This window comes from Mugil cephalus, chromosome 16 (assembly GCF_022458985.1).
Source record: "Mugil cephalus isolate CIBA_MC_2020 chromosome 16, CIBA_Mcephalus_1.1, whole genome shotgun sequence".
Taxonomy (NCBI): domain Eukaryota; kingdom Metazoa; phylum Chordata; class Actinopteri; order Mugiliformes; family Mugilidae; genus Mugil; species Mugil cephalus.
In genome coordinates, this window is record NC_061785.1 from 16,357,663 (window position 1) to 16,381,724 (window position 24,062).

The window sequence follows — 24,062 nt, forward strand, 5'->3', positions numbered from 1 at the left end:
CATCAACAAAAACCTCAAGGGGCTCTAGCACAATGTCAGGGTGTTTTTTTTTAGGGAAATTTAGAAAGCTTTACAGGAGTGAGGCTCAGGAATCCTACATTTCCCAGAATGCAATTCAAGAGCACATTTCATTATCTCATATGTCACTATAGGCCATTGTCCTACAACGTGTCAAATAAAACCCAAGTGGTCCATTTAAATTATACCAACTAAATATCTTTTATTTTTTTTCCATTTGACATGAAATAGTAGCATCGTGAGCAGCTTTATGATATACAAAGGACTACAAACCGAAAAATAAAAAACAAAATTCTCCCGTGCTTGACTTTTACAGCACATTTAACTACCTCAGCACACTACTCCTCCTGTAGACAGCACTTAAAACATTAGTCAGCAATATTCACACACACGACCGAAGAACACAGAGCAAGAACATGGAGGGTGAATTATGGCATTCAAAGTGCGGTAAGACTGACACATTGTCTGCTTTGCTTTATTCTGATGTTAGGCAAAAAAGAAAAAAAAAAGAAAAGAAAACTGCCCGTAGGAGCTGCAAAGTTTCATCGTCACTTAAAATAAACCAGTATGTAGAAAAAAAAAACAGGCCGCTGCTTCTGATGAGCACAGAGGTGGTTAAAAAAGAAATGAATAAACGGAAAACAACCCCCTTTAATGACCACTGTCTGCGACTGAGCCACGCTGTGGGTTTCCAGTGATAAGAAGATAGAAGAGCAACAAAGGGTTGGGGTTTTTTTTCTCTCCATGTGAACCCTCCTCAAGCGTTAGAACCGTAAACATCTTCTCACACGGCCCCCTGGTGTTCACACAGAGCTACAGCAAAGAAGTGAAAGTACTTACAAGTAAACATGTTGGGAGACCGAGCGTGACTCACGCTCAGATGACTCAACAGCTCCAACTATGAGTAAAAAAAAAAAAAAAGACAACCAACTCCGACAAACCAAGACAAACAATCTGACAAAAAAAGTGACTGATACTTTCCCTTATTTTAGGGCTAATATTCAGCTTTGCTCGCGGATACACCCTCAGGACGAGAGCTGTGTGATGTGTGAAGAAATAAAAACAACATTCTCAATACTGAATTCAGACCAGATGAGAGAGTAGCGGTTACAGTGGGTGTGTCCGGCGCGTCGTCAATTGGAAGAAGCCGGTCGGGATTTAAAGTCAAACTGTGATTTAAAAAGGCCTGTGCGCTAAAAAGGAAATTTGCCTTTAATAGTAAATTATGACCAGCTTTAACATCTAGAAGAACATATGAAACATTTAACTCCTTTTATGTCCCATTAATGAGAACAAACATCTAAAGTTAGCTTCAACCTATATTCCTCTGATGTTTCCCTCCTCGATGTATTTAACCTACATTGCGGCCGGCAGAGTTCTGCCGTCTGAGCGGACAGCCAGCTCTAATCCCAGCCGTTCAAACAACGCCCCAATTACACGGGTGTAATCCTGACCGCCTCCCCTGCAGCCCTCTCCTCACCCCTGCCGCCCGCTGGAGCAGACGCAGCGTATAATCTATAAGCCGCTCTGCCTCCCCGTCATCCGTAACGTCAATACCAATAACAACATTGATCCGTGTGCTGACTCCGGCTCGGTTTCTCTTTCTCCCACGCAACGGACGTCCCCTTAAACTCCCACGATGGTGTCGTACCACATGTTCAGACTGCAACACTGAAGCACGTCAAAGTACCAGCGGACTAATTTCTCTTTAATTGCGAGTGAATGCCTAAGCATGTAGCTTCAGGTTTGCAAAATGAAAAGTTCAGGACCTTATCATATGTAAACTTAAGGCTAGACCCTTCAGGGAAACAACGGGCAGTTCAAAGTCCGGCCCAAAACGGAGCCAGAACCGAGGAATAACGTCGGCCGGGATGTTTACGTGTGGAGACGTGACTGAGATGAAATGTAAAAATGAAGCTTCTGTCCAAAGCAGAAAACAATTCGCTCCACATGTTAAGTATGATTCATTGTGTGTGAGCGTGACTCACAAACTTTCCAATTTGACACCAACTCAGCTTCAAGTTCTCCCATGAATAAGACGAATGAGAGGCGTTTACACGGAAAGGCTGTTGCATTCGCGGTCACTCCGGTTAAAAAAAATAAAAATAAAAAACAGGAAAAAACAAACACATAATGTCTAATCAGTCACGCGGTGTAGGCCGCCTCATGCGCCCGGTCTGAGCGACAGTCAGTTTTTTTTGACAGTTTCTGATCTAGAACTCGTCGTCCGAGCTGAGCAGGAGGGTTTTCTCGGTGTCGCCGCGGGCGCTCACGGTGCTGTGGGTGCGGGTGACGGGCGGCGGCGCCCCCTGCTCCAGCGTGGCCTGCTGGGTGTACTGCTGGTAGGCCGGGGAGAAGTTGTGGATGGCGTCCTGGACCATGTCGCCCGGGTTCATCGTCTCTTTCAGGCTGCTGGAGATGCTCTTCATGGGCGCGCAGCGACCTGCGGGGGGGAGGAACGACACGAGGGTTAGAATCCAGGAGAAAAGTGTGTCAAGGTCTAGCGATGTTTAGGCGCGGAGAAAAGAGAGGGAAGGGGGCGAAAAGAAAAGAGAGATTTAGGTTTTAAGCAGATCTGGAAAGCGAGTGAAGAATGTGCGGTGGTAAACAACTGGTACTGGGAGCATAATAGAGTCAGCACAGAGTGGACGGGGAGTGATTTAGTGCGAGGAGAGAAGGCCGGGGTGAGAAAAGGCGCGACAACAGGGAGAGGAGGGGAGTCAATGATTTAGAGAAGTGAACAAAAGGAGGGAAAGGGTAAAAAAGACATGAGGGGAAGAGGAGGGATTGTGTCGGGGCAGCGTGAGATTTAGAGAGGAGAAAAAAAAGGGTTCAGTGATGAAGACGGATGAGAGGCAGGGAGAGAAGAGTAGAAAACGAGAGAGTAAACAAGGGTGGGGATGATTTAGGAAAAGGAAAGGTCAGAGCTAGAAGAACAACACGACTATATAAAATAAAAAATACAATTAAAACCGTCTTAACATACAAATCTAACACAAAACACACGGGAGGAAAGAAGAGAAAACATCACCAGTGTTCGACCTACCAAACTCTCCATATGTAGTAACGGGTCCTTTACGGCGCAGCAGAAGAAGAAGAAGAAGAAATGACAGAAATGAAGACACAAGTGGAAAAAGGAAATAAAACGGTGAGGTGGAAAACAAAGGAGAAGAAAAGAGACGGAACAGACGGAGAAAAAACAGGTGAGCGAGTATTTGAGATTGAGTTTGTCTGTTAGTGAGAACATTTGTGGCGTTGCAGACGGTAAATCCTCCCCCTCCGTCCGCTCTCACCGTGGGAGTCGAGGCTTTTGTCCATGTACACTCTGTACGTGAAGGCGTGTCGGAGCGCCAGCGCGGCGAAGAACATCTCCACGCAGATGATGAAGTTCTGGTAACCGGCGGCGACCGTGCCCTCGCCGACGGACACCTCCACGGAGTTGATCTGAGGGATGGCCCCGCACTTCTCCAGGATGGCCAGCAACATGCCTGATTAGAAACAAACAGAGGGAACATGATGACCTGTCTGCTCTCGATAACGATCGGTGTGTTTGATTAGAGTCGTGTCGAGTCTCCTCACCCTGCCAGAAGGAGAGGAAGATGACCGACTTGACCATGAGGAACTTGAGCATGGGGCTGTACGGGCTGAGCAGGTCCCTGGTGGCGAAGTAGAAGAGGAACAGCGCGTACAGAGACAGGCTGACCGAGATGTTGTAGATGATGGTCACGTACAGGTAACCGCTGGCAACGCTGGAGAGGAGAGAGAACGGAGAACGATGTCGGAACGACGCTGCTTCTGATCCGCACGTCATTTTTAGCAAAGTTTGCTCCGATTATGTCCTGTTATAGGTCACGCTAAAAGCTAAATTTCCCATTAGAGATTGAAGTCCCGAAGCGGAACGATTAAGGGAGGAGGCGATGATCAGTCTGGAAAATTAAGGTTAAAGGTGCAGCACATGTTGTGAAAGCTGTTAAACACCTGAATATGTAACAACTGCTACGCTCCCATTAACGGAGGATTCTCTCTGGGTGCCGAACTTACTTGAAGTCTCCGTCCTTGTACTTCCCGTAGGCCTGCAGGACGACGGTGATGACAGCCATGAGCGGCTTCACCACACAGAACTGCAGAGTGGCCTGCTTACAGAATCGCAGGAAGCCGATGGAGTAGGCCTTCCCTCTCAGGCAGCAGGTACCGTACATGCAGCTGGACCTGACGGGTCAAACGCCAGATTCACGGTTAAGTGCTGATGCAGCAAAACTTTCAGGAGACATCCAGGAAAAGAGAAAAATTCACACTGATAGCTTTACACGACAGCCCATCGGACAAACATTCTTGTTTCAAGCTGGGACTTTTATGTGCTGTTCTTTCAGCTGGGCAAATGTGGAACTTACTCGATGGGTTTCCCTCTGATCTCGGCCATGATGGCGCTCTCTCCTCCCAGGTATTCATAGCACAGGCTCAGGAAGTTGTAGATGACAAATGCTGTGGAGGAATACGGAGAGAAACAGTTGATTGGTCTGTTATGTCTGGTTATGCAGTCCATGATAATTCAGCATTTGCTATTTGTCTAAAAAACAAAGAATTACTTATAGTAAGTACAACAATAGACAGACGGATAGATAATTCAGTGTTCGAATTGAAACAGATAAGATATTTAAGTTATATAATGATAATATGAATATATAATGCGGTGTAAAAAAAGCACAGCAGACATTGTGCATCGTCACTGCAGGAAAACATTATTTATGACATTAATTATAGCTCTATTCTATTAAAGTCTACTGAGCCATTATTCACCAGTTTATTTCCACCTGAAGTTCTTCCCTACACTGCCACTTTAAACCATAATCACTATTAAATTTAACATTAATCTAATTTGAAAACAGATTCAGCAGCGTTTCTCAAATATGTGCTATCAAAGCTGCTCCTGGAAGCAGCAGCAGCTCCGGCCTCACGCTCGCTCCACGTTTGCACAGTTACAGTGCGCGGCCATGATTAGATGTGATGTCCTGATGCTTTGATCATGCCACTGGTGGAAAGGCAGCAGGCGACAGGTCACATGAAGCCGATGATGTGAAGCAGGCAGCTGTCTCCTGACATTAATGCTGCTCTACGAATGCGGCCAGCTGACTGACTGACTGACAGCTGCCTGTCGCTCCAAACCAGTAGCTGACCTTGGTGCAGAGACCTTATAATGTTACCAGAGGAGATATTAGGTTGTTTACGTGTATTTTCTTTTATATTTCACCGTTTTCACCAACTGTTTCAGACCATACGGAGAAACGTGAAAGAAGACGACGAATGTCCAAAGCACGGATTTCTGCCGTCTGGTAAGGAGCAATGCACTAAACATGGACACGGTAATTAGGCCTGACAGTAACCCGATAAAAGTTTTTGCCCATTCCTCGCATATTAATCTGTGCTTTATTTCTTCAACAATGATATATACGTTCACGGTTAGGATATTAATTCAAAACCTCAGACGCTTTTCCTTTGCTCGCTGATATTCACCCGTCTCTTGTGATCAGCGGATTATCTCTGTGCTGCTTCGCTGAGAGGCTGATGGCTAATCCAGTTACCCCCCCCCCCCCCCCCCCCCCCCCCCCGAGAACTTTCTAACCCCAGACGGTTACTACACATACGCACGCACAGAATCTCGGCTGGTTTTTCGTGCGGCTGCATGCGAGGCAGCGTAAGATTAAGAGCGCGATGGGTGTGAACCAGTCAACTCTGAATGTGTGAAAGTGTGACAGATGTACAGTACGTCCTGGGTGTGCGCTGTTGTGCGCGCTGGCGTGTGTGGGGCGGCGGTGACTGCAGATGTGCGTTGCAGTGTTGTGTCGCATGACAGATCTCAAAGCATATCTCAGACGTGCTGCCGGCAGTGATTATTGTTACATCAGCTCTCTGCAGATCGGTTATAATATTCTCCGCCTGCAGGCTCGCTACAACTTTTGTTACCGGCGCATTATGCCTGTCAGACAATACTCAGGTAATAAGATGCCTCACATGCCCTTTTGTGTTAAAGACCGAGTGATGAGAACTGGTTGATCTGCTTCGAGCTGCTCTCTCTGTGTGTCTCAGCTGTTTGTGCTCTTTCACTTCTCCCCAAGGACCCTCGTGCACGGCAGCGCTAGTTGCCACGGTGATACAGTAGGCCTACATGCAATGACAATGGGAACTTTGCTGCAAGTTTGGTTGAGAGAGACTCATTATCCGATGCAGCCGGGCTGGTCGACGAGGAAGATTTGTGAGCGCGGTTGCCACGCAACAGGTTGTTCTTCCTCGCTGAGAAAAAGATCTGGGCAGGGCTCAGCAGCACTGTAGGAAGATGAGGGCAAAAAAAAAATGGTGTCCTAAAAAGAAGAAGATACTAAAAAAGATTAGGACTCAAGTGTGAAAAAAAACACAGTGCAGGAAGAGAAGATGAGGAAGAGGAGGAGAAAAAGGAGGAGGCGGGCGAGCCATCTGCGAGAGGGAGCTATGTGACGACCGCAATATTGACAGAGCTTCCTGCCAAAAGCAGAACCATACACTGAGCGCCCCCCCGGCCCACGTTCAAAAGCAGGTGACGTCATCGGCTTTGCCGACACAGAGTGTGACGCGCTGGTTATGTCTCGCAGCAAGGACGCTATTTCTATCCTTATCGTGACAACTGACTGACAGGAACAAAGAGCGGAAACAGTGGGCTGCCTTTCAATAACTTTTGTCATTTCAAGATTTTAATGATCACAGACTCCGACCATCGAGCTCTACGCGTTCATCTGGATCCGTCTCACTTCTGACTGGGAACAAGCGCAGTGCGTGTTCTAAAGGGAACCAAATAAACATGAACTTGTGTTGGAACAAAAGCAAAGCAGCTACACAACGAATATACACTCACACAAACTACATCCTCCAAAAAGATCATACTGTTAAACTAACGTGTTTCTGATGCCATTTAAACACGAATTGAACATTATAACAATCACAAAGAGGTTTAGAGATTTAGTGCAGGGCTGTTACATCAGAATACATTTATATTTACTAGTGTACCTAATGAACTGGAAAATGAGTGTCTATGAAAGTACCTGCTTTTTGAAAACTCTGCTTGCAGAGTAAAAGTCTGTGAGTTTAGAACTAACTGTAAAGATTAAGACTTAGAAAGAATAATGTTTGAATGACGTATTTTAAAGTAAACCCAACATCACTTGGGTTCTATGCGAGTTCATTTCAAGCTTCTCGGTTGGTCAAGTCTTTTCTTTGTCTCAGAAAAGGTCCATTTTGACCTGCTACCACTTAAACTGGCAAACATGGCTTCAGTCTACCACAGAAAATGAAGGAATCCAACATGTGTGACGAGGACTTTGTAAAACAAACACTCACTTGCATGCAGGGCTTAATCTGCTGATGACAAAAGAGATAAACTTGTCTGGAGACGTTGCCCACACAAATGCTTTTTTTGTTTTTTTTTTCCAATCGATAAATGAGATCAAAAGTCAACCCATTACATGTTTTATGTTTTATAATCTATCATGAGAGCTCAGCGTTCGAGATGAATCACGGTGCATATAAACCTCTAAACATAGAGGCACTGGCAGGATTAACCATGTCCTTACCCTCGTAGCAGTCTCTGACTGTGTCAAAGTACACGTAGTACTGGTCGTTGGTGAAGAAAAGGAGGCTGAGCCAGGAATCGAAGGCGTAGATGGGAACGATGAACAGAATCCGCACGATGTGGCGCTGCTCCCTCGGCGAGCTGTAGAAGCGTAAGTGCATGTAGATCTGGAAAGGACAGAGAGGTGTTTTTTAAAGATTTGGAAAATTAGTTATTGGGGCATTGGAATAGTGTGTGCGTTATTTTTACTGGACACTGTAGAAAAAGGAATAGAAAACGAGCAGGAAAGCAGCTTTCCTGTTCTTACGATAAGAGTAGAGCTTTAATGGGCTTTAATGGTTGAGTAGGAAGAGCAAACAGCAGAGAGTCTATAAGACAGGCTGAGGTAATGGATTTTAGGAGCTATAAAATATGATTACCATTATGTGAAGACAGTCTTTAGAAGACGTACATCTTTATACTGTGTATATTTAATGACTGTTTTCAGTCTTGTCAGTCCGTCAAAGTCACCGACCTCAAACATCAATACGTCGCCAGACATCATCATCATCGTCGAGATCATCGAGAATTCGTTCAGATTTTCACTCCGTCTTTATTCTCAGACACATTTCATGAGGCTTTTCCACCTTTGCATGTGTGTGTGTGCATGTATTCATGCTCTGTATAACAAACACCTGCCGAGGGATGTTGCCAAGCAACCCCTGCCCTTCTCTGGGCCACGAGCAGATGTATTTGCTCAGGCCCGGAGAGCATCTTGTGTATTTGCAGGATCGTATTGTGTGTGTGCATTAAACACCACACCCACCGGCCTGTCTAGTCCACATGTGTCGGAAAAGCTGGTTTGCTCGTTCCAACCCCATTTTCTGTAACTCCAGCAGAGTAAATAGCTACGTATCATAGAGTAGAATTAAAATCGTGCCCCTCCCCGTGTCCTCGTGTGGCTGGGAAGCTGTTACCTGGTGACAGGTGAGGATGAGCGCAGTCCAAACGAAGAAGCCCGACACGGCCTGCGCTGCTGGAGTCATCAGAAAGATGGGCTGATCCGGGCCCAGCAGCGGGGCTTCAGGGAGCCATGAGATATTGGGACCCATCGGAGCTGCCGTGGGCGGGGGGGCGGGCGCTGGGGCGAGAGGAGCGTCCTCGCCGAGCCTCTCCGAGAGCGGAACGTCTCGCCTCCACAGCCTCAACATCTGGAAGTGACACAGAGGCCGTCAAACGATCACATTTACACGGTTCCAACAGAAACTATGGTGTGACGCCATCCATAAAGTATGAGCGTTCGTTTCCACTTGTAATCATCAACCTGGAATATAGATCACTCTCCGCGTTATCAGTTTAATGCGTAATCTGAGTTAGGAAGATGACCAACAAACAGAGACGCTACACGTCCACATGTCACTGTTAGCAAAGAATGCGTGCGTTCTGTTTGTACAGTGTTATATGTGTTCAAGGTTTTAGAGGAAAGATGAATGACATCTGACCGCTGCCAGATAACAGGCTCAAACATCTACCGCTCCGCTGTGGTTTTAGGTGGAGCATATGAGCTCCAGAGCAACATGTCATTTAGCTTCGAGGCATTCTGGCGTTCTGGGACTTCACTGATCTCTCTTTGTATTAAAACAAAACAGCGGAACAAAACCCGATATTTACAGCAGGATATTTTTCATGCTGCAACATTTTCAAGCCAATTGCAAACTGACAAATAAGATCCTGGATGAGATGCAAAATTGTAAAATGTTATTAGAAATAATAACAGCACAGAGTTTACTACTTGTAAATGCATCAAAAGCAGGATTTAGGGGTCATTCTCTCGCCTCAGCGTCCGAGCAGACGGCTGAACGAGACAACAGCTCACAGCGCCGTCAAGTTTAGGCCGATGTGGAACAACAAGATGCGATACGTGCAGCCGTATCCTCTGTCTACGGCTGAAGATGAACTTGACGTGGCCAGAGGATGGGTTGCATAAGCAGCAGCAGCTATTCGCTACCTCCAGGAGGACGCGGTCGTGCTCTCAGGGCGTGTTTGCTCTTGCACACCGGCAGATAATTGCAACGTCGGGAGAGACAGGGACGTCAGTGTTATGGAGGTGGAGTGAGGCAAACGCACACGGCTGTGAAACATTAATAGAGTGAGAAATAAGTGTGAATCAGTGCTAAAAACGCCTAGTTTGAGCATGTTAAGCTGTGGGAAATGGCGTAGAAAGGCATCCAAAAGTCATAGGACAATGACGGACGTAATGACGCCCCCCACACACTACAGCCGCCATTTAGTTTCTTAAGAACACTAACTGCGTTAAATTCACTTTGGTGGTTCGATAGAACGCATTAGGCAAGACAGAGAGGGGTTATATCTCTGCTTGTGTGTGTGTGTGTGTGTGTGTGTGTGTGTGTGTGATAGGCAGCAGGTCATTTGTATTGGTTTGCGGGGAATCAGCAGATCCACATGTCAACAAGAAGAAGTGAAGGCATCAGCAGCCACACACACAATACCGGTGGCAGTGAAATGATGCTGCACGGGAGCAAAAGGACATCTGTGTGTTTCATTTGAAAGGCAAAAAAAGGACAGTCTCTCTCACACACACACACACACACACACACGGGGTCAGCTACAGAGCAACAGATGGAAAGGGTCAATGGGGGGCAGACAGGGGGTATTTGTCATTCATAATAAGTAATAATGTGTCTGATAGTTATAGGATTATCATAGTGGCAACAACAATACAAATGTTTAGGAAACAGAAAGCTGCTACTAACACATCTGGGTTTTTTCTTTTCTTGTTTTTCCCCCTTAAGTAACTGTGGTTTTGTTGTGCTGCCGAGAATAAATGCAAATTGTCGCGGTTTAACGACTTTGAATATTATGGCGCAAACAAAATACAAGAGCAAATATCAAAGCCATAACAGACTCACCTCTGATAACAGTCAGCCGCAACAATTCACAGATGAACCTGAATTGCCTGAAGCCTGAAATTGAGACATTTGTGTTAGTTGGACAGAGAAGTTGTAGTACCGGTATAAGTGTCTTTAAGCTTTTTTTTTTTTTTTTTTTTTTTTTTTTGGAAACTGCACTCACTTGGTAAAATTGGTTGTTGCTTTAAAAATCCTCCTCAGCCCCGTCAGACAAACTCTCGGGGCTAGAAATAACCCAGAAACGGCCTTAATTCCTCCTCAGAGCCGCACCGTTGCTCCCCGGACATCCATGTTGAGCCACAGCGGACTGCCCCGTCAACACTTCGGCGTCTTCTCCCCCCCAACACACCCCCTCCCCAAAACAAAACAAAAAAAAATCACGTTTAAAGTTTGACTATCATGCTGCGCAGCTTAGGGGTTGTATTTTAAATGCTCCTGCGCGCCCCTTAAAAATCTCTAAAGTCGGAGTTTGATGAGTTGGAGCATTGAACTCGTCTCTCGTCTCCGCTCCTCTTCCTCCACTCCACGGCTTCAACCCAATCCCTGTAGGATTAACGGCAGATCAGACTGGCTCCGCCCACTCCGACGAGACGAGGCGGGCTCAGCCAATCACGCATCGAATACCATTAATAACCCGGAAGAGGGCGGAGGATGTGTCCTTCACACTGAGCATGCGCCGTTCTATTCTTGGTGCAGCCAGGTTGAAAATGTGGATGATGTACAATCAGAGCTGAGCAGTGCTCCCACTCACGCAGTGAGTGATGCGATATTTGTTCACGACTTCCTGTCATAATTGCGTAGTCAGCGTGTGGGCAACGGATGCGCATCATAATCATTTCATATTATTATAAAAAATAAAAAAAGTTTTCTGATGAACTTTCAAGGTTTGTTTGTAACGGCGGATATTTTGACTTGTCATGGCAGGAAGTGCTCAGGTGTAACTGACATTAACAATGAAAAGGTTTCTCTTAAGTGCCTCTGTGCCACGGTAGCTTTATCAGAATGTAATAAGCTTTATTAGTGGGTAAAAGTTTTCAATATTTAAAGTTCAAGTGCAGATTCATGGATTTAAAGTTAACCAGAGAATCTGGTGTCTTGTGGTGAACTTTGATAAATCTATGGACAAGCTGTTCTGGAACCACAGTTCTCTCAAACCTATTGTAAACTATCTCTGACGTGTTCAGATATCTGCACAGGAAAGGGGTCATTGTGTCTCAGTGTCCCGGTGCTGAGATCTGAGACTTTTTTGCTATCACATGCAGTATGAATCCTTAACCTCGAGATGCGAACCAGAGGGTGGCGCATGTTTCGTTATAAAAGCTTCATCAGTTAAGAGGTATTTTTCTCCATCTGATTGGAGCCTTGTGCGGTTATTCTGAATCTTTTAACTCATAAAGAACAACCCTTTCCTGACTGAAGTGTGTTCCTTTGGTCTCATTTATTGTACTTTGGCCCCAACTGATCCAGTTTGTCTGATGCACTGCCCCTTTAAAGACTCAAACCTATCTGGGATTTGACACTGAGAAAGTCAGTTACACTTAGTTGTGATGATCACAGTGGCGCTTAGTAAGCAATGTTCTGAAACATGAACAAGTCCTTGATGACTTGATCAAATCCACCATCCGTCATGTCATCTGAACGCTGCCTCAACAGAAGGATGCAGCTCAAGGAAATCTGATCATTTGCATATCAGCGCCACATACAGTCCGCACTTAAATTTGTCGACAGAGAAATAGCACAGAGAGTGAGACATCTGTTCTTTATTTCAGAACTTCTGATTTGATCTCACCCTTTAGTACTCACAACCTCTTCAGCTCTCTACATCTATATGTATTTTATCAAATGAAGCATCATGTTAGAGGCCTGTATACGTTGTGTATATTTTTATTGAATCAGAAAATATACACAAATATCATAGTAATAAAGTTGAAGCATGGTAAAGAAATGTACAGGACATCAGTCATTTTTCCATCCGTCCTGCCAACCCTGGGTCAAAACATCTCAGTCAAAAAATATCAACAAGAACCTTCCTGTCATTGCCTGCCCAAACGTCTGGCAGACTCTCAAGGTTTCTGGTAATATTTTTACAATTCTGTCCCAGGGAAGCCAGGAGATAAACTGTACTCTTCTCTCCAGCCCCATTTCTTTAAAACAATCTGTCACATTCTGGCAAAATATATCTACACATTTTACATTTAATACAAAACAAAAAAGGAAAAATGATAATAAAAAAAATAAATAAAATAAACGTAACACCAGACCCGCTCACCATGAAGATCTTATAACTTTCTTAGGTCGTTTCATACCTGGTGTTACAAACCGGACTAAGGCTTTATCATATCACACAATCCTTGTTTTTTTTTCCCACCCTCTGCTCACAGCAGTCTGACTCTTCTCCTCTTCTTAAATTCAGTAAGCATGTTTTCAGTCTCACCCAACGAAGTGAGAAGTGTGCTGAAAAATAGGAACTTTTAACTGGGGGCACGTCTTCTGTCACACCTCTTACTCTGTCCTTGGTTTCCCTCCGACTCTCTAAAGCAAAGCTGAAGGCAAAACACTTAAGACAAAAACACAGACAGACACGATTACTGACGAAAAGCAGCCTCGCTCCCGTAAACCCTCTCACGTTTATTCTCTCCGCTCCTCCATGGACACTTTTAAGAACGTTCTCGTCTCCTGACTCATCCATTTCACGTCTGTATACGCTTTTGTGTTCGTCCCCGTGGTTGTTTACATATTTATTTCTACTAAAGAACACCATAAGCAGCATGTGTAGCTCTCAAACGTTAGCAGATTTATATTTTTTTTGTTTAACCACAGGTCTAAACCACAGAATAGTTGATATTTAGTCCGTTTTGTGCATTGTATTTTTTTTTATTTTATTTTTTTTTCGCTTTTAAAATTTTTTTGCAAGTTGAGCCTCTGAGTCGATGGCAGGTGAATATGAGTGAAGAAGGGGAGGTGCTTTTTGTCGTTTCTCTCCGCCTCTCCCTTTGGATGCACCCTTGAAAAAGCCAAACATATCCAGCCTAAAGTTTGTTTGTGTTACTGGTTTTCCATCGTCTCAGCAAGCTTTATAAGACCGGGCATGCTCACCACACCGCATACTGACAGACACACGGACGCCCTCGGTCCCCCTTTAAAGGACCGCAACACCTCCTCCTCCTCCTCCTCCTCCTCCTCCTCCTCCAGCTCCTCTTCTCCTCCTTCACTCATTCATGTCTTCATTCATCCATTTGAAACGTAAGGGGTGTTTGATACCCTGCAGCTGCTGAGACACAACAAGGGAGAAAAACATTACGTGTGTCAGTTTAGGCTCATGTTCGGAGAACTCGAGTTTGTGATTTTGAAAGTACTTACATTCACATTTATTCGATGGAGAGAAACAGTTTAAAATAAAATAAAAATAACTTCCTGGTTTGTTTTAGAATTGAAGAGAGATCAGTAAGAAAGTAAGCACCTGCTTTCCTCTTTTTTTTAATCTAATCGCTATTTAAGCAAAACGTCACTTTTTGATTTACTTAGACTCAGATAAACTTCTTAGATGATCCACGAGGGAAATTACTTGGTCACAGTAGCTTAGTTGTGCATAGAAGAGACAGAACCACAAGCAAAAAGAAAGATAATATCAATAAAAGACAGAATTATATTATGAACGATAATGCATTTTTTTTACACACTTTGACCTTAAAGGTGGATCATGTCAAACAGTAAAACAATATAAATAAATGTAATCTATGTGCATGTGATCTATGGGATGAACTATGTAATCCTGCTTTTCTCTGGGGACCAGGCCTTTCACATGACAAATGTGTGCGTTTGTGGTTTGGTGAGTATTTGGAATGAATACCGCAACGTTTCTGCCACTACTTTGGATTTATTGTTTCATTTGTCATCTGTCCTTCATCAAGACTGAGAAGAAGTTAAAAGAATAATACTCTCTGATAGTAAATGGCTTGTATTTATATAGTGACCTATTAGTACTCCCAGTAAGCGGACCACTAACCCTGCTGTTTGTGGACAATCTGCTCTATCTGCTAAGCTCCACAGCTGCCTCATCATCATTGATTCCTTCATCATATTCTCTTGATAAGTTTATGCCTCTTTAATAGCAAGGATTTTGTTTCACACACGAGAAGTCAGGGGTCATGAGGACAAATGGATGCTTAAATATGCTTAGTGCATGTGTGTTTGTGTCAGACATGTTCATACCTGCCACTGACCTGCAGGCCAGCGAGGAGTAACTCACTTTGCCAGATGTTCAAATGGCACACTGACCTGAGTGTGAAGGGAAAACAAGAAGAGTTTTCAAATCAAATGAGTAATTCTAGGGTCAAACCTAAGCCTTCTCAGACATACAGTATGCAGACACCGGATACGGTTTAGACCAAGAAGAGCAGACTATCATTATATACTGCTTCAATCAATAGACAGCTACTGAACTATTATCCATAGTATGCTGTCATCATAGAACTCTGTGCATCTTAAGGCTTTTGTTTAATCTGTATCATGCTTCATTCACACAAATTCATACAGTTTAAGATTGTATCTGCTCAAATTTGTACTATTTCCTTATTACAGCGCATGTAAGATTCTTTGAATGGAGGAGTAGTAAGTTACAGTAAACTCAGTCCGGACATGGCTGCTGTCACCGCTGCTGGATGCAGACGTGACCCTTAACGAGCCACGAAGCGATGGGAAGAGTCCAATTACAATTTATGAAGAGGCTGCGGGTCACATGGAGTCTGCCTGGGAGGATTAGCCTATTCTGCGCCGATATCGTATTAAACTTTCAACAAAAAAAAAAACTCTTCACCTCAACGCCCTGGTGGTAATTATGAGGTGATTATGTGTGGTTATTTCCCCAGCTCCAGTATTTCCAATTTGGCATTCTGAATTAACTATTTGTATTATTAAGTGGCAATCCTGTAACGTCAGTAATCAAATGTTGGGAAACTCAGCATTTTATGAAAGATGATTAAGGGAAGACTGAATATCTGTACTTTGAACTGAATGCATGTCCTAATGAATGAAGACAAGAACAGGTTAAGCAGCCGATGCCCATGAAATCTGTGCTAACTCTTATCACAAATAAGCGTTGTCAAACCTGTCATGTCTACCTGTGACGCAGTGATGCGTGACTGGTCGAGGCGTGCAGTGAGGTCCGAGGAGGAGACGTTGGCGGGGGCCCCGCGATGAAGCCTCATGGCCACCTTCCTCTCCCGCTCGGCGCGTTCCGCTCTGCCCGCCTGAGGAGAGCGGTTTCCTGCACGTCCGCACAAAACGCGTCGTTTAAAATGAAAGTCTTAACTGGGTCAGCCTCGCGCAACATCCGAAAGCAAACACCCTGACCTGACTGCTGGACCCCGCGCGTGGCCTGGTTTGAAGGTGCGGCGTCGGCCTCGTTCCTGACCCTGTTGGCCGCAGACGGGTTCGGACCGGGAGGCAAGGCTCGGCCTCCGGCTCCTCTTTGGCCTCCTCCGGCTCGTTCCTCCCCTTCTTTTCCCTCCCTCCTCTCCCTCTCTCCGTCCTCAGCCGTTCTGCTTGCGCCCTGAAACGCGGAGGAACGGTACAGAATGTAAAGACGGGAATGTAAACGCTGATAAAAAAAGATTTTGACCTCCACGTTTTTGCGAAACGCGCAACACTCACAAACTTCAGCATGTTCCAGTCAAAGACGTAGTCGTAGGAGAAGCCCTGCCTGTGGAACAGGTTCCTGAAGAGCTGCCTCAGATATGAGTAGTCGGGCTTGTCGTCGAACCGCAGGGAGCGACACAAGTTCAGGTAGGTGGAGAACTCAGCTGGAAAACATAGCACACGGAGAGAGAAGAAGATTTTAAGCAAAAACAGATGAAAAAACCCACAAATAAATGATTTTATTCTGTTGTATGCTCTTATGTAATCTAAAACCAGCCTCTAAATTGTACTCACAGGGGTATCCTTTGCAGAGCATCTCAATGGGGGTGGACATTTTCTTCTCACTGATGCGTTCATACTTCTGCCTCTTGGTGGCAGCCTTGAGTCCCTGCCAGGGCAGAGAGCCCAGGTTGAAGTACATGAGAACGTAGCCCAGAGACTCCAGGTCGTCTCGTCTCGACTGCTCTGTGGAGACAAAGACAGGACGGAGGGAGAGGAGAGATTAAAGTCTGAGGGAGGGAAAGGAAAGGAAAAATCCTATCCTCATTGATAAACATGCAAACATGTTCTACTGACATTCACACACACATTCCCACTTAGGTAGGTCACTTAGGCCAGGTCCTGCTCAGGTGCGCTGTCTTACCGATGCCCAGGTGGGTGTTGATGGAGGCGTAGCGGGCGGTGCCGGTGAGGTTCTTGTTCTCGCGGTAAGGGATGTGCTGGTGAGTTCGGGCGTCGCGGTATTTCTTGGCCAGGCCAAAGTCGATGATGTAGACCAGGTTTCCTTTCTTCCCGAGCCCCATCAGGAAGTTGTCAGGCTTCACGTCTCTGTGGATGAAGTTCTTGGAGTGGATGTATTCGATCCTGCTGATCTGGAGACACACAGAGAGACACACAAAGAGCAGGGTATTGGTTTTCTTGCATGTTGAGGCCTAGTAACGGTAAATATACAGCATAGACCTCAGAGGTGCCTTCAGACACCGCCGCCGTGAAGTTTTATCACGTCTCATTATTGTGCTGGTAAAAAGTTTTAATTATCACATACTGAAGATAAACTCTGATCCAGTCTGAGACGTTAAATCCCTTCTGATTACATCTGAACAATAGGTGAAAATTATCACAACAAGACGTGAAAAATAGTTTATGCCCTTAAGCAATCAGCTACACTATTTATAATGTCAGTGTCCTTGAATGCACCAACAAGGAGCATGAAAACATGCTGCGTTGAGACCGTACCACCAAAGGCTTTTGACAAAAAAACTAAATGTTGTTTCCCATTTCTACAAAACGTATTTCACTACTTAGTTAAAGAGACAGTCTGTGTTTGTTGTTGTGGTAGTTTGCTACTTAGCATAATCTCTGTAATCTGACCACCAGTAAGTTTAGTCAGGTCCTCTAGCAGCTAAGTGACAAACTCATCCTGACTCATTCTCGTTTTCCCTGCAGCCGGAGAATCACACATTTACAAATAAAGCAACATGTCTGGAAAGAGCTCAGCATCAAAACAGGAAATCATTCTTTATCTAAACCTTGGTTTAATTAAAGGAGAGGACCAGACTGAGTCATTTCAGGTGAAATACTAGCTAATGACAGGTTTGTTTTGGGAAGAAAAAAAAATCTATCATGATTAGAATACAACATGCATATATTGCAGGTCAAATGAATCAACACCTTAGTTTGAATTTGACAAATGGACGAATTTTACATTTCTCACAATTTAATGATAACAGAAAAAATTAGAAATGGAAAAAAATGAATATTAAAATTCAAATTCAGTGTAGGTTGATGAGCATCTGCCTCAGCAGGTGAGACTTGTACTGGCCTTTACCAGCAGAGCTGTGACTCTGGCGGTGACTTTATTTTCCCGCAGTGTTTAAGCCAAAACTGAAAGCGAGGTTCAAAGGCTACGTGTCTCATTGCCTGGTGAAATAGTAGTTGAGTCATGGATACTGATCAATAACTCTGTCAGCCTTTCCGCAGATATACAGAGGACATTTTACGTTATGAGGCAATCAAAATCTTAGTTATAGCCCTGTTAGAGGAGAGGAGAGGAGAGGAGAGGAGAGGAGAGGAGAGGAGAGGAGAGGAGAGGAGAGGAGAGGAGAGGTAACAACAACAGCCAGTGTGATTAGGGAGAGGTCAAGGTGGCCAAGAGAAAATGGGATGAAAAGAACAAGTGTGCCAGTTGTAGACTAAAGAATGACATATGAGGGATTAAACAGGCTCATAAGAGACACGGCTGGCCAACCCCTCCAATAATGATTAAGCCGTCTTGCGGTGCTCCTGCGTCCTAAATTGCACTGTGCAGTCGAAGACGTTGAGGGGCTTAGACTTTGTCTCACGGCAGGAAACCAGCTTCAGAGGTTTAGATGAGAATTATTCTCAGATTTCAAATGATCTTTTTAGTTCCGGTCTAAAAATATGCACGTCGTTTCGTTGAGATCCCTCAGCCCGAGTTCGACTTCAGCCAGCTGCGTGCAAGCAAAGGTAGACGCGCACCTTTATTATTTCTTATTCATTTGTCAGCCACTTATAAAAAAAAAAAAAAAACTCCTGATGGTTTTTCCGTGACACATAAAGGAGTCCTTCTGTGATTCATTTCTCCTGGAGAACGGTGAGGCGTGATTATGATGTTTTATAGTCAGTCAGTCACATGTCTCACCATCTGGTCAGCCAGCAGCAGGACGGTTTTCAGGCTGAACTTGCGGGAGCAGAAGTTGAACAGGTCCTCCAGGCTGGGGCCCAGCAGCTCCATCACCATAACGTTGTAGTCTCCCTCCGCTCCGCACCACTTAATAGACGGGATCCCCACTGTCAGGCCGAGAGGGGTGCAAATCAGAGAGTCGGGAGATAGAAGAGTTTAGAATAATAACACAGGATCGCACTTACTTCACTAATTCTCCTCGATGGCTATATTTTCACCTCCTCAGATGTCTTTATTTGACTGCTACATTATTATTTTTGGTTATATTATTTTTACATTTCAGTCATTTATTCCTTGCTTTTGTCCATTCTCTCCTGACATCAATATAACTACTGTACTTAATAATAACATGTTAATTACTGCTAATAATATTGGTCTATATTATATTATATTATATTATGTTATATTATATTATACACTGCCTGGACAAAAAAAAAAACTTCATCTGCCTCTCTTCTTACTCTGACGCGCCCATCATGATGGTTCCCCACTGTCCTTCCAGTTTTTAATAATGCAGCGTTGGACAGTCCTTATCCCAATTTTAATAGTTTCTGTGTCAATCTCCTTCCCCCTGCTTGATGCATGTTAATGATTTGACCCTTCTCAAACAGACCAACATCTTTTCCATGGACACAGGATGTGTCTTTCCATGCGGTTGTTTGAGAATTGAGAAGCTACTCAATGCATCAGTTGGGGTTAAATAACTTGTCGCCAGCTGAAAGATTATCACCCATGCAGTAATTATCCAATAGGAGGCTCGTACCTATTGGCTTAGTCAAATCCAGGTGTCATCTTGTGCTGTTTTTTTTTTTTTAAATCATTTTTGTGTGTATGACTGCTGCCATCGAGTGAGAGTCATTGCTATGTGGTGGGGGGGCCTGGTCTCATCTAGGTGGGTGATACATGTTTAAGTAACATCCAGATGAATGTCAGGTCCGAAAGTTTCCCAGCAGAACACTGAATTGTCACAAGATGGTTATTCACTTCTCCAGTTATGATATTATCGGTGAGAATCATTATCTAGTGTATTGTTACTAATACTATAAATAATACATACACCAAACTGACAGAGTGGCAAAACTGGTTTACCGGATCTCTTTTGCACATTTACTTTTAAAAAGTCTAATTTATTCTAATGTTTTCATTGTAGATTGTTTAATGTTTTGTTACTAAATTTTGCTCTGACCTTATTTCTGTCTTATAAATCTGTGCTGACAATCAATGGATATCAATATAACACGTTAGCTCGTGTCTTGTCTCACAGTATATCCATCATTTAACCCATAGTACACCTTGGTGCAACAGCTGATTAATGTAAGTCAGAGTTTCTTGTTGGTGTCCCTGAATGACCCTGAATGGACCTCAAATGCCTCTCAAGGTCTATAAATGAAGTGCAATGCTTGTTAAACAAGTATAATCACTGTTAATAGCCCACTGCAGCTTTAAACACTCCTCAGTGCCCCTAAAAGGCTTCACCCGTAGTAAACCTTCAAAAAACAGGCCAGAGACATTTCTTGGTGTGCCCTACCTCCACCTTGCATCATTTTGTAGAATTTGCTCTCAATGTGGAGCTGTGGATGTTTGGTCTTCACACATTCCAGTTTGATTGCTACCTCCTCTCCTGTAGCGATGTTTGAACCTGTCGGCAGAAATCGAAGAGGGAGAAGTGAAGTTGCAACATGTCGGCGGCGGAAAATCAGGACAGAGTTGGTTATCGCGGCGCACGAAAACTCTGTGGAGCACGTGTGGGATTGATCCTCACCGAGGTAAATATCTCCGAATGATCCGCTCCCTATCTTCCTCCCGAGGCGGTACTTGTTCCCCACCCTCAGCTCCATGGCCCCTGAGCGTTTCAACTCACTGAGGGGTTAAAACAAACGCACACACCACACAGAGACACACACACATACAGAAAGATACAAACGCACACAAAGCTGTCATCAATCACTGGTGATCAATAGAGTAAAAGGACACTGTGGTGCAAAGCTGCAGACTTCAAACTCAAAGCTATGTGCCCTGGGGCCGCTGTAGCATGAGAGAAAATAAAACCGAATACTTGAGGGAAAGATTGACAGAGGAGATGAAAAAGAAAAGTGAAAATAGCTGTGCCAAAACAGTGACGTACTGCAGCCGGAGTTGAATCACTGGAAGCATCAAGGAAAACGTTGCTCGCTAACCCATCCGTGGAAGCAAAGCCTTTCTAGATCTAACGCCAAGCCACGTTTTGTTGTGCTGGAATCTCGACACTTTTAGACGGTAATAAACTCTAGACAACAATGCGAGCCAACGAAGTGTTTATGAAGTGCATGGGGAAAAGGTGAGAGCAAAGGAGAAGAAGCGTGTAGTTGTGTAACATGATTTATGCAGATCTGCGGGGGGCGAGGGGGGGGGGGGGGGGGCTGGATCAGCATCTCACACACTCTTCCCAAAGCTCTTCAAAGGAGTCTGGTCCTGTGTACAATCATTTGCATAAACTCCCAGTTTTTGACTGGAGTCCCCTGACAAAATTCGAGTGAGTCATGTTTCCCTTTGCCCGAGTCCTCCTATCTGTCTGCACAGCCATGAAACGGGGACTTAAAAGTGGGGAACGACTGAAGGGTTTTAACAGAGGTTACACTTTACATGCCAGTTTGACATTGCATTAATCGCTGACTAAGTTCTTTTTTTTTTTTTTTTTTTTTCCAGACTTGGCTGCGTTCGTTGTGGACCTACATACACCCCATCCACATGCACCGTGCAGGCACAATGAGGCAGAGCAAGCCACTGCTGCACATCACCAAACCTTTCACATCATTTTTTTTATATATCGCCCAGCCTCCAAAAAGCTGCTTTACTGTCAGTGTTACAGACTGCACCAAAAAAAAAAAAAAAAACGTGATATTTTCACAGAGAATACTTCCATGCAGTTGCCCCAGATACCACAAGAGTGTATATGAGGTAGGCGCTGGATGGAGAAAAAAAAAAAATAAAATAAATAAATAAATAAAACGCACCGTTCATCCCTGGTTGACCATCAGATGTGGTAATAATTCCCATAACCGCACCCTCCACACAGGACTTCTCAATAAAACGCACCCCCACCGGCCCCCACACACGCCCCAACGCGACTCTATTTGGACTCTGTTTGCATAACCTAAAAGCAACACAACAACACACACATACACGCACGCACAATCTCCAGACACCTTGACTAGCCAACATACACCCACCACCACCACCACCACCACACCTCCTCTTCCTCTTCCTCTTCCTCCTCCACCTCCTCACCTGCTCCGTGGTCGCCCGGTGGCTCCGTCTCACTCAGGACCCTGGACAGCGACGTAGCGACGCGGCTTCGGACGGCTCATAACCTCGGAGATCTGCAAACCCTCAGTCCTGCAAAAATAAAATGATACAAAAAAAAAAGACCTAAAAAAAAAAAAGTGCAGTTGACCCGACTCTGGAATATTCTCCTTGTCACGATTATTGTCTTGTTTTTTTTTTTCCTGAGGAAAAACGCCTAACTAGACACGGAGGTCCTTCCTTCTCTCTCCCCTCTCTGTCTCCCCCTCACACTCACCCAGCCCTCTCTCTCAGTTTACACCATTGACAATATCAATGATGTCATCCGCAGACTTGCAGAGATGCCCGGATTGTCTTAAAGCCGCCGCTGCTGCCGTCTGCAGGCATGAATGAAGCACCCCGGCAGCGCTCACTTATGGCTGCTGCGTGTGTTTGCACCACTCATCAATCTCAAAGCAATTTTCATAGTGTAAAAAAAAGAAGAGAATTAGTGGCCTCTACCTGTTATAGATCAAATAAGGCCAAATGTAAGCGGAATTGTAGGAAAATGTCAACCTGCTCCCTCTAGTGGTAAATAGTGTAGCCTAGCCTGGCATAGTCAGGCTTCATTTTTATCATAATATGAGTCTGTCAACAGCATTTGAATTTAATTGTGGGGCAAGCAACTGTATAATCCAACAACCAACAACAGCCCTTTTCTTAGCACTCAGATAACCTGCATCACCAAACTATTACACTGGCCCGACAGACCTTTGCTGGAGGATAAGAAGTTCTCATCGGAGTGACTCCAGGCCAACTTTCTGTCACGAGAAATTGTGGAAACGGAGGTTGCTCCGGCTTCCAGGCTTGGAAACCACCGTATATTCTTTTTTTAAATGACCACATAACTGTAAACTCACTAAAAGATTTATTTAATGCCTCTACATGTGTTTTCACGTTGTAATATCAGTGGTAAGTCGCAACCACGCCGCTGCTAGGCAACAGTCGTCAGCTAGAAGCCATCGAGGCTAACGGTTTAGCTGTGAACGTTTAGCAAGCTAACAAGCTAATATAGAGTGAAAAACGCAAAGACATGATGAAAATAAGTAGGCCATTATATCAATATTTCCCTCAAAATGTTGAAATTAATAAAGATAAACTACACAACAGCAAAATGACACTATAAAATCTCACCTTCCAGTGAAAACGAACTTCCAGCACCTTCACATTTCTGTCGGTGTCAGAAATTTTTACACATTTTTACTTCAGACGTTGTGAATAGCTCAGGAATGGGCAGTTCAAAGGGACTCTTCTTGTGAATGTGTCAAACACGACCCCCTTTGAAGCCACCTTACAGTCTAGGAGCTAAACTATCCTTGCCAATAATTAAGTCAAGTCTTATTTATTTACTTATGTCATTAACTTACATGATGCAAGCTAGCTATGTTAGCAGTTGCTTTGATAGCCTCACAGTTGTTTGCCTCCGTCAGTCAGACAAGTATATACACAGTAGACTCTTTCAGTCTTCTTACGGTTTGCTGGTCAAGTCCAACCCTTTGACTCACAGATAAGTACCCGTCTTTGAGGAGGTATTTTCGGCAAGATATCATTTCAGATACGTGACCGTGACTTCACTGGACTCAAACGGCCTCCACGGTCACTCAGTCCAGCAGACCACTCACATCATTAAGATGATCCCCATAAGCCTGGAGCAACTCTGATGCCAACATGGACCAGAGAGGAATGTTTCTAGGACCTTGTTGAATCCATGCCACGAAGAATTAACACCGCTCAGTTGGAGGTACAGCCCACTGCTAACAAGGTGTACAGAAATATCATTCCACAAGCCCTGGATTGATTGGACGTGGCTTAAAACATGGATTAAAATAAAATATGTTGTTGAAGTTTTGCATCATGACTAAAGCTGCAAAACTGA

The 24,062-nt window shown here is 44.4% G+C and overlaps 2 protein-coding genes across 13 annotated transcripts; both read right to left on the reverse strand.

The window, feature by feature from the left end:
• Positions 1-194: 194 nt before the first annotated feature.
• On the reverse strand, positions 195-11,066 carry tmem184ba (transmembrane protein 184ba). 2 transcript variants are annotated; one of them, XM_047609863.1, is made up of 10 exons: positions 10,688-11,066; positions 10,525-10,578; positions 8,572-8,805; positions 7,617-7,782; positions 4,410-4,500; positions 4,060-4,227; positions 3,598-3,767; positions 3,312-3,506; positions 3,065-3,091; positions 195-2,461 (listed from the first exon to the last, which is right to left on the reverse strand). In XM_047609863.1, the coding sequence occupies exons 3-10, from the start codon at positions 8,803-8,805 to the stop codon at positions 2,232-2,234; spliced, it is 1,281 nt and encodes a 426-aa protein (XP_047465819.1). In that variant the 5' UTR covers positions 10,525-10,578; positions 10,688-11,066; the 3' UTR covers positions 195-2,231. The 2 variants fall into 2 exon arrangements, with proteins under 2 accessions (XP_047465819.1, XP_047465820.1); XM_047609864.1 differs by lacking the exon at positions 3,065-3,091 and having other exon boundaries at positions 10,688-11,064.
• Positions 11,067-12,392: 1,326 nt separating this feature from the next.
• On the reverse strand, positions 12,393-23,368 carry csnk1e (casein kinase 1, epsilon). 11 transcript variants are annotated; one of them, XM_047609836.1, is made up of 12 exons: positions 23,321-23,368; positions 22,133-22,240; positions 20,628-20,725; positions 20,394-20,504; positions 18,824-18,972; positions 16,805-17,033; positions 16,456-16,626; positions 16,177-16,325; positions 15,877-16,075; positions 15,645-15,790; positions 14,737-14,802; positions 12,393-13,795 (listed from the first exon to the last, which is right to left on the reverse strand). In XM_047609836.1, the coding sequence occupies exons 3-11, from the start codon at positions 20,701-20,703 to the stop codon at positions 14,770-14,772; spliced, it is 1,263 nt and encodes a 420-aa protein (XP_047465792.1). In that variant the 5' UTR covers positions 20,704-20,725; positions 22,133-22,240; positions 23,321-23,368; the 3' UTR covers positions 12,393-13,795; positions 14,737-14,769. The 11 variants fall into 11 exon arrangements, with proteins under 11 accessions (XP_047465792.1, XP_047465791.1, XP_047465796.1 ...); XM_047609835.1 differs by lacking the exon at positions 23,321-23,368 and adding an exon at positions 22,898-23,034; XM_047609840.1 differs by lacking the exon at positions 23,321-23,368 and having other exon boundaries at positions 12,393-13,792; positions 14,748-14,802; positions 22,133-22,405.
• Between the last annotated feature and the right edge of the window lie 694 nt (positions 23,369-24,062).

Bases quoted from the DNA above. Each gene is read 5' to 3' on its own strand.
- tmem184ba (XM_047609863.1), bottom strand. From the start codon at position 8,805: ATGTTGAGGCTGTGGAGGCGAGACGTTCCGCTCTCGGAGAGGCTCGGC. The intron at 7,783-8,571 runs GTAACAGCTTCC...TGTCCTTTCCAG, and splicing joins TCATCCTCACCTGTCACCAG to ATCTACATGCACTTACGCTT. The intron at 3,092-3,311 runs GTGAGAGCGGAC...TGCGCCGTAAAG, and splicing joins CAAAAGCCTCGACTCCCACG to GACCCGTTACTACATATGGA.
- csnk1e (XM_047609836.1), bottom strand. From the start codon at position 20,703: ATGGAGCTGAGGGTGGGGAACAAGTACCGCCTCGGGAGGAAGATAGGG. The intron at 17,034-18,823 runs GTGAGACATGTG...GTGTGTCTCCAG, and splicing joins TGCTGCTGGCTGACCAGATG to ATCAGCAGGATCGAATACAT. The intron at 14,803-15,644 runs GTAGACATGACA...CTTCACACTCAG, and splicing joins CACGCATCACTGCGTCACAG to GTCAGTGTGCCATTTGAACA.